Genomic DNA, 15,289 nt, shown 5'->3' on the forward strand with positions numbered 1-15,289 from the left:
CAAGGGCTGGATATTGCCCTCATCCAAGAACCCTGGGTCGCAAGGGGATCGATCAGAGGACTCCCAACTCAGGTGGGTAAATTAATATATGAGAGATCAGATGTAAGGCCTAGAGCCTGCATACTGGTCTCTCCAAATGTAAGATGTTTTACAGTTCCAGAGTTCATCAATAGAGACCTAGTCACTGTCTCGGTGGACCTGATCACCGCCAACGGGTGCCAAAAGGCCTTAGTGGCCTCGGCATACTTCCCGAATCCTGGGGACACCTGCCCCCCAAAGGCAGTGGAACACCTGGTGCAATATGCGCGCAGCAAAGGGATGCCTCTAATCCTAGGCTGTGACGCCAACGCTCATCACATCATCTGGGGGAGCACCGACACCAATGAAAGAGGTAAGGATCTCCTAGAGTACATATTTAAGGTTGACTTAGAAATAGAGAATCGGGGTAACAAACCTACCTTTATCAATAGGATAAGACAGGAAGTCCTAGATTTAACACTATCAACCAACCTTAAGAACCATGAAATTAGAGGATGGCATGTCTCTGAGGAGGCCTCACTGTCGGACCACACACACATTCGATTCGAGGTAGAGGCTAACCTGGAGAGGTGTTTATCCTACAGAGTCCCCAAACAAACCAATTGGAAGGGATACAGAGAATCCCTACAAATGGAGTTGGAAGGAACAATGGTACATACCAGAACAGTAGAAGGCTTAGAAGAGCTAGCGGAGTCTGTTGAAACCGCAATACAAAAAGCCTTTGAGGTAAACTGCCCCCTCAGATCCAAAAGGGTGTCGAGAGACGTACCTTGGTGGAATGAGAAGCTGAGCAGAATGAGATCAAAACTCAGGAAACTCTTCAATGCTACACGGAGGACAGGCGATCGTGACGCCTACCCGAGGGCCTTGACGGAGTACAATCTGGAAATCAAAAAGTCCAAAAGAAGGACTTGGAGGCTTTTCTGTGAAAGGCTGTCCAGCCTACCAGAAACAGCCAGACTCCAGAAAGCACTACAAAGTGAACAATCCAACCCTTTGGGCGCAGTAATGGCAAATGATGGCCATCTCACGACCAACATGGACGACACTCTAAAGGAGATGCTAAGAGTACACTTCCCGGAGAGCTGTCCCTTAGGGGAAGGAGCTAATTGGCCACGCCTAGGGAAGTCTCCTAGGGAGGTGGCGCTAGCCAGAAGGGTGTCGGGAAAGATATTCAAACCAGAGGTTGTGAAATGGGCAGTAAACTCTTTCAGCCCTTTCAAATCTCCTGGGATAGATGGCATATTCCCTGCTCTCTTGCAAGAAGGCATGGAGGACCTAGTGGACCTCCTTGTTGCATTGTACAGGGGCAGTTATGCACTTGGACACATCCCAACTTGTTGGAGAAGAGCCAGAGTGGTGTTCCTACGGAAGAAAGGAAAAGAACCAACTCAGCCTAAATCGTACAGACCAATATGTTTAACCTCATTCATGGTAAAGGCTATGGAGAAGATCATTAACAGGCACGTGAGGGATGAGATTCTCATGAACTCAAGCCTGAATGTGAACCAACATGCCTTTATGATGGGCAAATCGACTACAACAGCGCTTCATAGCCTGGTAGTGAGAATAGAAGACACACTAGATCACAAGGAAATCCTAGCAGGAGTCTTCATGGACATCCAAGGAGCCTTTGATAATGTGTCCTATCAGTCAAAAGAGGAAGCACTGACAGACAGAGAAATTCCTCAAGAAATAGTGTGCTGGATAATGGCTCTGCTCCAAAGCAGAGAAATATCAGCCACGGTTGGAGACTCGTCGGTTATAGTCGAGGCCAGAAGAGGGTGTCCGCAAGGAGGAGTTTTATCTCCCCTGCTATGGACACTTGTGGTTGATGGCCTGCTGAGAGAAGCTGAACAAACAGGCATTGACCTACAGGCATTTGCAGATGATCTAGTGCTGACCGTGAGAGGGAATCACAAAGGTACCATTGAGGACCTTACCCAGAGGGCGGTAGACTACATCGACAATTGGTGTAACACAAAGGGTTTGACAATCAACCCCACAAAAACTGAAATAGTGACCTTCACGAGAAAAAGGAGGACTAAAATCTCCCCACCCCAAATTAGGGGAATGAGGGTCAAGTCAGTCAAGGAGACTAAATATCTGGGTGTATACTTAGATCAGAAGTTGACTTGGAACAGGCACATAGATCATGTCATCGCCAAGGGAACAGGAGCCATGGGCGTCTGTAGAAGAACATTTGGCAAAAAATGGGGCCTCAACCCTAGACTGATCTGGTGGATATACGAAACTATAGTCAAACCTATGGTGGAATACGCAGCCCTGGTGTGGTGGCAGAAGGCAGAGCAAACTGGGGCAGCTGCAAAGCTGCAACAACTGCAAAGACTTGCTTGCACAGGGGCATGTGGCACAACAAGATCATGCCCGACAGTGGTGATGGAGTCAATTTTAGGCGCACTCCCACTCGGGCTGGATATAAAGAAAAGGGCAGCATTAACAGCCCTTAAGACTTGTAGTAAAGGAGAAATATCTTCTTTGAGAAGGACGGGTCACATGTCAATCCTAAGGGAACTCCCAAGTTTGGATATGGAAATGACGGTCTCAGATCTTATGATTAGGAAGTACGACTTTGATAAACCCTACCAAGTGGCCATTGGAGACAGAGGAGAATGGCAGAAGGTAAGGGATAAAACAGGAAAGTCGGCGATGGTGTTTTACACAGACGGATCGCGGAGGGAGGGCAGGTCGGGACTTGGAGTGTATGGTATTGGAACCTACCTCTCAAAGGCCCTCGGTGAAACGCCGGCTGTCTTCCAGGCGGAAGTCATGGCAATAGAGCATTGTGCGAGACTGCAGTTGGACAAAGGCCTGAAGAGGAGAGGGGTGCTTATCCTCTCAGACAGCCAAGCTGCTCTCAAAGCAATTGACGCCTGCGTGGTGGAATCTAAAGTTGTGCAGAGCTGCAGGAACACCCTCAAGGCCCTGAGCGAACACAACAGAATCCAACTTGCATGGATCCCAGGTCACGCTGGGCACGAAGGCAACGAAAGGGCTGACGTCCTGGCGGGCGAGGGGGCAAAATCCGAACTCATTGGGCCTGAACCATGCTGTGGAGTCCCAGTGAGCAAGGGCCGATCAAAAATCATAACCTGGGCAGAGGGACAACAAGAAAAGGTTTGGGAAAATACCCCAGGCCTGAGACAATCAAAGATGCTAATCAATCCTCTTAGTAAGGAATGGAGAAACATCTTCGACCTCCAAAAAGAAGAAATAAGCCTCCTGATAGGTCTACTTACAGGGCATGGCTATTTAAGGAAGTACCTTAAGACAATAGGACTTAGACAGACAGACCAGTGTAGATTCTGTCTCAACGAAACAGAATCAGCTGAGCACATATGGCTGGAATGTCCGGAGTTAGCCCATAAAAGGTTGAAACACCTAGGAAAGGCATTCCCGATGCCTACTGAAATAAGAGAAATGGGTGTGCACCAACTGATTGGCTTCGCAAGAAAACTTCGGTTAGGTGACTAAACAAAATACCCCCGTCGCAGCAAACCTGCATACTAAGCGAATTTCCATTTACCCGGCTTGATTTCTACTAAAATATTCCCTATAAATTTTCAGATTTATTTCCATTTTTAAATAACATTAATTTTAGTGAGTAGTTAGGTTTGCTGCTACGGGGAAGATGTTGAGGTGTGTTTTTTCAATTGAAATATTGATAGCTTAGTATGAAATAAACCAAATTGCCAAATTTGATTAAAATATATCCATAAACAAGCAAACTACAACAGAACCGTTTATTTATTCTCCATAAGAATAACATGGGAATTTTAAATTTACAATTTTTTTAATTTTCTCCGTAGTCAATGAACATTCAAAAACACTTCAATATACTAAAATATTTGTTTTTTTAAGCTCTTCAAAATGGTCTAGAGAGAAATTTAGAAATTTAAAGTTTTTAGGGTCAAAAATGAGAAAAACCCATTTTTACCCCATAAAACCTCCCATAAACCCCTGATCCCATGGTCCGATTATGCTGGTTCGCGAACTCGTTCGAATAAATGTAGGTTTACACGTTTGTACCAAATTTCATCAAAATCGGATCAATTTTGCTCGAGTTATCGCGCTAACGGACACATATATAAATATATATATATATATATAAATATATATATATATATATATGAATTTGAACGGATGGTGTTTTTGGCCTCTGGGGACCTCAAAACGAAAAAGTAAATCGGTCTCGGGTCTAGGTCTTACCATGAGACCTACGGTAATAGCTTATTCCCTATATGGGAAATTCGCTAAAAGGGTGCTACAAAAGATCTTGTAGGTCGAGGTAGCAAGGAGTAAGAATACCCCAGCCCCATGAGAAAAAAAAAATACCCCCGCCGCAGCAAACCTGCAGACTAAGCGAATTTCAACTTGTCTGATTACATTTTTACTCAAATATTTCCATAAATAAGACATATTTATTCCCTATTTAAATAACATTAGATTTAACGAGTGCTTAGGTTTGCTGCTACGGGGGAGGTAAAAAGTGTTTTTTGACCATACGTGAATAGTACTGGATGAAATAAATAAATTTGCCAAATTTTATCAATATATCCATAAACAAGTAAACTGCAACAATTTTTATTTTCTCCATCAGCATAACATGGGAATTTTAAATTAAACTATTTTTGAATTTTCTCCGTGACCGTTAGGCATACAACAGCGCTTCAATATACTAAATTATTTCTTTTTTTAAGCTCTACAAAATGGTTTGGAAAAAAATTGCAAAATTTTTTGTTTTTAGGGTAAAAAATGGGAAAAACACATTTTTACCCCATAAAACCCCCCATAAACCCCTGTTCCCATGGTCCGATTATGCTGGATCGCGAACTCGTTCGAATAAACGTAGGTTTACACGTTTGTACCAAATTTCATCAAAATCGGATCATTTTTGCTCGAGTTATCGTGCTAACGGACACATATATATATATATATATATATATGAATTTGAACGGATGGTGTTTTTGGCCTCTAGGGACCTCAAAATGAAAAAAAAAATCGGTCCCGCGTCCAGGTCTTACCATGAGTACTACGGTAATAGCTTATTCCCTATATGGGAAATTCGCTAAAAAAAAAAAAAAAAAAAAAACCGTCGATTTCGACGGGTTTCTCCTAGTATTATATAAAAATAAACTTTTCTTATGGAGATTTAACACGGGGCCAAAACTTAAAGCTTGACAACTAGCCTGACCATACTACTGGACCGAATTATACGTGGGTTCTACCAAAAGAAAGGTTATCCTATATGTGTAGGTTATATTATTTTGAAAATATTTATGTTAATTGGGTCAAAAATGGAGATTAAACTTTTCTTAAGGAGGTTTAACATGGGGCCAATTTGTAAGTTTACGACAGCCACCCTGACCATACTACTGTACCGATATAGACGGGATTGGTACCAAATGAAAGGTAATTGTCTGTATATTTGCCCATTTATAATCCACTAAATGCTATAATACCCCCGCCGCAGCAAACCTGCAGACTAAGCGAATTTCCATTTCCCTGAATGGATTTACACTAAAATGTCTCCTTAAAAATATCACATTTATTCCCTATTTAAAAAGAATCAGTTTAAAACATACTTAGGTTTGCTGCAACAGGGAGGGTAAAAGTGTTTTTTATATAAAATGTTAATAGTTGGTAAGAAATAAAAACATTTTCCAAATTTGGGCAAAATATGTTAATAAACAAGCAAACTACAACAGTTTACTTATTCTCCATAAGAATAACATAGAAATTTTAAATTTACAATTTTTCGGAATTTTCTCCGTAACTATTAGGTGCATTATAACGCTTCAATATACTAAATTATTTGTTTTTTTAAGCTCTACAAAATAGTTAAGAAAGAAATTGCAAAATTTTATGTTTTTTGGGTCAAAAATGGGAAAAACCCATTTTTACCCCATAAAAGCCCCAATAAACCCACGTTCCCATGGTCCGATCATGCTGGTTCGCGAACTCGTTCGAATAAACGTAGGTTTACACGTTTGTACCAAATTTCATCAAAATCGGATCATTTTTGCTCGATCACTTTTACATGTATTTTGAAGTTTGAAAATGGACTAATGTCCGAAACATGTCACTTCTTTTTATAAAATATAATATTCAGGGTGCTCAGTTGTACTTATTTACTTAAATATTTAATATATCAGCAGCCCTATTACGTGAACACCTAAATTAAAACATAAATGACTAACAACAAAAAAAATAAAATATATATATATATATATGGATTTGAACGGATGGTGTTTTTGGCCTCTAGGGACCTCAAAACGAAAAAAAAAAATCGGTCCCGGGTCCAGGTCTTACCATGAGTACTACGGTAATAGCTTATTCCCTATATGGGAAATTCGCTAAAAACGGAAGTTAAATTCTTTATTTACAATTTAACATGAGGTAAAATTTTAAGTCTAATAAGAGTGAGATCGGAGTTCTATTAGACCAATTTACATGCAGGTTGTGTTAAATGAAATGTAATTAACTCTATATGTGCCTGAAAAGTTTACTATTCATTTATTGAATCTTATATATTAAAAAGCTTTTGCAAAACTTATGACAACAACTAGCCTGACCATATTACTGGACCTATTTACATGCGGGTTGTGCTAAAAGAAAGGTCATGGAAGAAATTCAAATCACATGTATTATTGTATCTATATATTTAATACACAGTTGTAACACTGATTTCTCAGTAATTACTGGACCGATCTACAAGATTTATGTCTCAAATTAAAGGGGATAGTGTGTAGATTTGCCGAACTTCCTTAGAATTTACGTTTTTTCTTAGGGCTACGACCTACAGCCCTTTAAAGGTCGAGTCAATACAATTCTTATTGAAGAATATAATACACAGTTTATAAATTATTTGTCAGCTGTTTAATGTTTGTCAGACATTTGTTATTATTTTTATAACCTCACTTTCAGTATGCAATTATTAAACTTGGAGTTTCTGTTTATAAACACACGATTTTGATCAAGGAAAGTGTATTTGTTAACTTATTTTTGAAATGTTTTAGTTTTCCTGCAAAGTGATCTGAAGGAAAGTGGTAATTGAGTTTAAGTTTGAGTATGGAATGTGAAATAATACCCATAGTAGGGAACGGAAACTTAATGTTTTGATCAATATAATCTACTCTCTACGGCCACCAGAATAATCATAGGGAAATCCGCTTGCAAGTTGTACATATAATCGCTAATGAGTGGGAAACATACAAACATTATTTATAGTAGGTGACGAATCTTACTCAAGATCAGTGTTAGACGTTCAGTGGTACCAAACTTTACCTTCTCGAGATGGCGAGTACGATGGGATACGTGGAACTACAATATATCAGTAAATATTTTTTTTTCAAGTACACAGGGAAGTTGCTTGAGAAACTGTGACTTACCATTCGGTTCTGGCGAAGAAGTAGGCTATCTGACTTGATGTTTAATGGCAATGTTTTAGTTTTCCTGCAAAGTGATCTGAAGGAAAGTGGTAATTGAGTTTAAGTTTGAGTATGGAATGTGAAATAATACCCATAGTAGGGAACGGAAACTTATTGTTTTGATCAATATAATTTATTCTCTATAGCCACCAGAACAATCATAGGGAAATCCGCTTGCAGGTTGTACAGATAATTGCTAATGATTGGTAAACATACAAACATTTTATCGTAAGTGATTAATCTTACTCAAGATCAGTGTTCGACGTCCAAATTTTACCTTCTCAAGAGGGCGAGTAAGCTGGGATATTTGGAACTACAATTTATCAGTGAACTATACCCTAACTATATTTTTTCGAGTAGGCCTACACAGGGAAGTTGCTTGAGAAACTGTGACTTACGATTTCGGTTCTGGCGAAGAAGTATCTGACTTGATGTTTAATGGCAATGTTGACTCGGGTCATTATAGCGTTATAAAACTTTATCATTAACCCCAGGATGAGAAAAGTACAAAAAGAAAAAGAAAAGGTAATCATTACCCTTGCGTAAAGAGACATACAGAACGAAAAAAAACATGTAGAGAACCATCGAACTAAAAAGGTAAAGAGCAGTGATGGTGTTAAATGTGCTCTGGAAGTCCCTTCTAAAAAATACCAATTTTTTTGAATTGGGGTCGTTAAATTGGATTTGTCAGTACTGCAAATCTATTAATTTTCAGTCAGGACAGACTAACTGAGACACAAATATTTTTTTCTTATGTTGTCACAAGGGGAAGGTAAAATGAACTCCTTATCAATATTTTGAGTTTATGAAAAATCTTATCAACAGTGACTATAAAAAAAGTATTAAGGGTCAAAAGAGACAAAAAACTATTTGAGTAAAATCTTTGACTATTAATACAACTTCTGTATCCAATAGTCAATGGTAAAATATAATACAAATCTGCATTTGAAATGACCAGTTCTAAGTCTCACTTGAATCAACATCTTTCTGGTAGTGGTAGTCTACATAGCTTTAAAATCCACTACTCCTTTTCCATCAAATTGGACCGTTAACACCCTCTAACATTGAACAAAGTATGCCCAACTTTATATATACGACGTAAACACAGCTTTTACTCACAGTATGGGTCAAAGATTCGTGAAATGCGACCAACTGCTGATGCGTGATTTACATGTAGGCTAAGTGACTATCTTTATTCCATACAACAAATGTAATGAAAAAAAAACTACGAATATTGGAACATACTTGAGCAAATTATCTAAATAGCATAAATAGCTGTTTATTAGGTTATCAGCATTACCCAGTTTGTATACTATTTATTTTTCAAATGAAACTCGAATTAATATAAACCATTCATTTGGTTAAAATAATATATCGGTTTGATTAACATAAAATAGTTTATACAGGCAAACTATCAGTTCTATTTCATGTAAAAAATTAAACAACCCCTAAATAAAATACAAAGATAAACAGTATTTGTTAATTATTATTTCTTTATTGCTGACAATATTCCCGTGGCGGAGCACAGGCGGTTAACTAGTTATGTATTATTGGCTAGTTGTGTGGGGTGAAAATGAAAAAGTTTGCCCAAACATACCTTTGGTAGTTTTGGACCACGGGGCGAGCTCTTGTACTATTATTAAAATATAACTTTCTTATAGTGTCTTGTAGATGAAATGTCCAACTATTACATAGTATTAAAAATCGGAAATTTAAAAATTGTACAAAATTTCTGATAAAATATGAGTTTTTTGTTTTTTGTACAAACTTAAGAGCACATGCGCGACCGGAAGATAACAACCAATATTTTTAATATTTTTACCCTGTTTGGTCTTACAATTTAGCAAATTTTCCAGGGTATTACAACTCGAAAAAAAAAATTATATATTTTTTTTACCCACCCTAATATAGGCCTATATATATGAATTGATTACAATAAATATCTGATTACCAGATGCAATTTTCCCTTGTCTAAGTGATACTCTGCTGTAATAGTTTTCACAGGTGTAGCTATCCTAAAAAAAAAAAGATTGTCGCTTTTATCACATACACTTGATTTACGGTGAATAAACCTATATCGTCTGATGGGAGTGTGTAGTGAAACACCTACAACATCTGCTTGGTCAATCTGCATGGATCTGAATAGTCTATTTGTTAATTTGTTATGTATTAATATATACACTTGATGTAAAGTTTAAAAATGGACTCAATAACAATGAAATCCATCAATTTGCAGATTTCTTTGTAAAATATAATATTTTTTTGCCCGTCCCCAAGACTCATGACGCACTACCCCCCCCCCAAAAAAAAAAAAAATAATCCCCTTTACACTATAGAAAATGGTTCAATGAAAATCAAATACAGTCTATTTTCAATATACCAAACCTCAATAAAACAAATTCCTTAATATGACGAATCTTTGCAAATCCCTTAGAACCCTCCATAAGACACACTTGGTTAGACTTGTCACTGATAACTCTGTACGTTTACCAAGGAACAAATCAGAGGGGAAGGGAAAATTACTTTTTTATACAGGAAAATAATATAATAGTGGATGTCATTAAACCTTTGACGGGCTACAATTTTGGGTAGAGGAGAGATAGCAAACTCTGGTTTTCACCATCCTTTAAGTTGTTGTTAAGACTTCAAAATGAGGTATCACTTGAAGGGAGATTACATTTAAAAATGTTGAGTTACCCCCTATATCCCCCTTTTTTGGGGGATACGATATTTTCAAAATAATAAAATGAAACTTCCTGCCAAGATTGCAAGACCACCAAATATCTCATATATATATTCATTATTCATATATATTCATTTAGAAAAATAAAATAAAAAGTTTTGACTTTTTATTCATCCTGTATACACTCTAGTTGAAATAAATAATTTAAAATCAAATATTACTGTACAATGTTCTACGTCCAATGTTGACTAGACAATGTGCAGCTGTGAGTACATGTCGGCTGCTTATCAATGATCCTCCACATAACCAGTCCAACGGCTTAGTAGGGGAGCTGTAACCCAAGGCCGCCATCCAGGGCCAAGCACCTGGAAAATTTAAAAACGGAGTCAGTCTTTACATCCATCCAAACAATATTTTTATTAATCTTTAGTCCCATATCCAAGCCACAAAAACAGCTGACCTTAGTCAGTAACAAGCACTTGCCGACACGGCCCCGCTCCTTCACCTCCTGTGACGTCACCGGGCTGACAGTTGGGCCTGTTTCCATTACGCGGCCAGCGAAAATCTCACTCTTTTACACGCTCCTCTGCCGTTGTACAAACATATTTCTCATATGATACTTATATCGTTTTATTCTGCATTAACTGTAGAATCCAAATATCCAAACAGTTTTTAGTTTACCACAAGTAAATTGGTTTTATACCAACAAACGTAGAGAAACTACAATAATGAAACTTGAAAAAGTCACTAAGCGAGGAACATTTTAATTTTCGGGTTGGGCACAAACTTTCAGCGAGAAAACTGTAGTCAATCAGTTCTTCCTTAAACTTAACAATTCTTAAATACCCCTAACAGTTCATTAATAAATCGTCTCAAAAGACGATTGTTACAACTGAGCGCTGGCAGGTAATTTTGCCGCTCGCCTCGCAAATTTTAGGTTGTTGTTATGGCAACACTGCATCAAATACGCGTAAAAACAACTTCGCTCTTTCATTGTTATTCGCGTCTTCCGTTTTTTTCTGAAGAAGATAGAAGAAAAATGATCAGAAGATGAGTAAGTGGCTAAAATCAGCGAAATAGGATACAACTATTATAATAAAAATACTATCGCATTAAAACGCTCTTTTACTTATTTTCTACGAATAAACACTTTGTTCAACAGACAATATAAAATTACCTAAACCATTACACATTCCTAAAAGATACCCAACCAAGTGTATTAGAATTATATGACAAGGGGTACCGGAATATCAAACAAGATAAAATAACATTCTAAGCCTTAAGTCTACACAATTCTTAAAATTCAGTTTTAGCACTAATTACTTGTTTCAACTAATAGAAACAGTGCAATTGTTTTAGGATCATAACATTTTTTTACTATCATGTTATAAACAGCACGATGCGGACATGTGCAGAACGATGTAATGTGATCGCCAAGTTAATAAAGCCTTACTTCCTGATAAGCAATAAACGACCCGTTGGTTTTATCGAAAATTTTCAGGCTAATTATTGAAATAGAACTATTAATGAATATTTTTCTCGCTCAAAGTTTGTTCCTATCCCAAAAATAAAAAAAATCCCCGCTTAGTGACTTTTTGTAGTTCACAAGTTTGTAATTGTTATAATTTTCCCCTTTTAAAATACATATTATTGATCATAACTAAAATATTTTTGGACCATCAGATTCTGTAGTTAATGCAGATTACAACGATATAAGTTTCATACCAACAATTTAATTGTGTACATTTAGGGAAGCATTTAAATGAGCGATTTGTATATGTGTCGCGCGCTAGCTACACCCGTGGAGGCAGCCCGGTGACGTCACAGCCACACGGCAGTAAGACCACTTTGCTAGTCGACGTGAGCCAGCCCCTGTATTCTATAGCCCCGGCTGATGACACCCTACTCTACTCTACACACCATGACATCAAAGTTGTGGCCAATAACATTCAAGTTTCCTTAAACAATTTGATGGAATGGTTCACAAAATGGAGAATAGCCATAAATCCGATGAAGAGTGAAGCGAAGATTTTTACCCTCCGAAAACCGTTAGATCCTCCAAATTTATAAATTCTAGGTGAACAGATTGCATGGAACCCTCCTGACCAAGCAATAAAATATTTAGGTCTATACTTCGACCGAAAGTTAAATTGGAAATTTCATATTAATAAAAAATTAAATTTGGCTTATGGCAGATTATCAAAATTGTTTCCTTTAATCAACAAAAAATCATGTATGTCTATTAAGAATGGAACCCTTCTATATAAAACACTTCTACGTCCACTATTGTTATACGCCTGCCCAGTATGGGGAACTGCTTCATCAAGCTTGATTCGTAAACTGCAAACATTTCAAAATAAAGTTTTAAGGATAATTCTATAATGTCCCTGGTATGTTCGAACCCGTAAAATACATTTAGAACTGGGAATAAAACCTATAGAAGATTTCATCAAGAAAATTACATCAAAATTATTTACAAAACTTCCATTAACCAGCAGCATTGGATTTTATAACACAGGCCAACCTTCTGAAATCCAGAGACTCCGACTAAAACCCAGATTGCCTCAAGATGTTTTATTATAACCATTTTTTTTCATTTGTGTTTCATTGGTGGACAGCGCCTTTACAGTCCGACCCGCTAAAACAAAACAGTGACAATAAGTGCCTGAGGGGCTAGCCATAGCTGACCTCTACCTATGTTAATATAGGTAATTAATAATGTTATTTTTTTTTCTTCCTTATATTATACCTAACCTGTATAGCAATGTAATGCTGATCGGTTAATAAATTGTTATAAAAAATACCCCCGCCGCAGCAAACCTGCCGACTTAGCGAATTTCCATTTGTCTTAATTGATTTTCAATTAAATATATTTTAATAACATTAGGTTTAACGAGTACCTAGGTTTGCTGCTACAAGGAAACTAATAAAGTGTGTTTTTTGTAAAATATTGATAGCTTAGTACAAACTAAATAAGTTTGATCAAAATACAAAATATATCCATAAACAAGCAAACTAAAACATTTGACAATATTCTCCATAAGAATAACATATTTACAATTTTTTAAATTTTCTCCGTTACTATTAACCGAACAAAAATACTTTTATATACTAAATTAATTGTTTTTTAAGCTCTTTAAAAAGGTCTAAAGAGAAACTGGGAAATTTTGTGTTTTGAGGGTCAAAAGTGAGAAAAACAAATTTTTACCACATAAAACCCCCCGTAAAGCCCCGTTCCCATGGTCCGATCATGCTGGTTAGCGAACTCATTCAAGTTTATCCCGCTTTACACCTTTAAACCAAATTTCATCAAAATCGGACAAAAATTACATAAGTTCATACCATAGTTCACGGACGTATATATATATATATATAAGTCTATATATACAGGGTGACAAAAAAGTCTGGAAACGGCTTAATATCTTTTTAACTAAATCCGTTAGAAAATTCAAACTTTTCACATCAACTTACATGTATAAAAACTACTTTTTCCAAGCATTTTCATGTTTTTACCTCCACCAGGGGACGACCCATGAGGTGTAGGTACATAATCTTTAACGTAAGCATAGATTGATATGCACATCATTTTAAAGGTCTGGTCAAGGGAAGTTCATTGCCGGAAACCGTATCTCAAAAGGTTCATTCGTTACAAAATGGCGGCATTTCAAAGTTCTTGTGGAATATACCTTTACAGGCCTTAATATTGGTAAATACTCGTATTAAACATTATCTTGAGAGCTGAAACTGTATTTTAAAGTCAACTAGCCCATTGACTAAGTTTATTCAATCTTCAAAACAAATTTAACCGGGTTTCAGATTTCCCGGCTAATTTTAACTAGTAGTACGCTTATTCTGCGCGTATCGGGATGAGTGAACATCAGCGCAATAATGAAAGAGTCCACCCACACCTAGCATACTTACCGGTACACTGGTGAACACAATAATGTTATTTGTATGGGCAAATCAACCCATGAGTCGGGGCACATAATGGTGAGTCGGTGGTTCAGTCGGTAGCGTCACGCGGACTTCGGGCCCAAGGCAGCAATGTCGTGGGTTCGGATCCTAGTCACTGCCACTAAATTTTATCAGTACAGTTCACCTTTGTACCGTACCGGCTCACCCCTTGCTTTGCTGTAAACGATCCACGCACGGGCGCTTAGTCTATGTGGACGGGCTAATGCAAGGTTAAAAGAGGCTGTCAACCTCTTAAAAAAACCAAATCTCAGTCAACAACAATCCTAACTTCTCGTCCATTAATTAACCAAAGTCATTGGTAATATACGTAATGTATTTCCTGTTTCCCTCTCTTCTCATAGCATTTTATTATTGCAGATACATTAATCTAACTGTCACAAAGGGTTCCCACACTCCGGACTCCTCGCCTCGACTACTCCCTTCACCACTTCCTACGTCGTGGACCTGTTTCCCTCCCTTCCCATAGCATTTTTGAATTGCAGTTACACTAATGTAACTGTCACAAAGGGTTTCTACACTCCGGACTGCTCGCCTCGACTACTTCCATCACCGCTTCCTGCGTCGTGAACCTGTTTCCCTCCCTTCCCATAGCATTTTAGAATTGCAGTTACACTAATCTAACTGTCACAAAGGGTTTCTACACTCCAGAATGCTCGCCTCGACTACTTCCATTACCACTTCCTACGTCGTGGACCTGTTTCCCTCCCTTCCCATAGCATTTTAGTATTGCAGGTATATTAATCTAACTGTCACAAAGGGTTTCTACACCCCGGACTGCTCGCCTCGACTACTTCTATTACCACTTCCTACGTCGTGGACCTGTTTCCCTCCCTTCCCATAGCATTTTAGAATTGCAGTTACACTAATCTAACTGTCACAAAGGGTTTCTACACCCCGGACTGCTCGCCTCGACTACTTCTATTACCACTTCCTACGTCGTGGACCTGTTTCCTTCCCTTCCCATAGCATTTTAGAATTGTAGTTACATTAATCTAACTGTCACAAAGGGTTTCTACACTCCAGAATGCTCGCCTTGACTACTTCCATTACCACTTCCTACGTCGTGGACCTGTTTCCCTCCCTTCCTACAGCATTTTAATATTGCAGTTACATTAAGCTAACTGTCACAAAGGGTTTCTAC

The 15,289-nt window shown here is 37.8% G+C and overlaps 1 protein-coding gene across 2 annotated transcripts in view; it reads right to left on the reverse strand.

Moving 5' to 3' along the window:
• LOC128984376 (venom protease-like) overlaps nucleotides 1–15,289 on the reverse strand; it is a 142,402-nt gene that overhangs the window by 42,918 nt on the left and 84,195 nt on the right. For both annotated transcript variants that reach the window (XM_054403698.1, XM_054403693.1), the window contains one exon: nucleotides 10,400–10,538. In XM_054403698.1, coding sequence (XP_054259673.1) covers nucleotides 10,400–10,538 — 139 coding nt within the window. The remainder of the gene's footprint in view (nucleotides 1–10,399; nucleotides 10,539–15,289) is intronic.

The sequence above is a fragment of the Macrosteles quadrilineatus genome, unplaced genomic scaffold (assembly GCF_028750875.1).
Source record: "Macrosteles quadrilineatus isolate MER2022 unplaced genomic scaffold, UCM_ALF_1.0 Scaffold_1__1_contigs__length_201487025, whole genome shotgun sequence".
NCBI lineage: Eukaryota > Metazoa > Arthropoda > Insecta > Hemiptera > Cicadellidae > Macrosteles > Macrosteles quadrilineatus.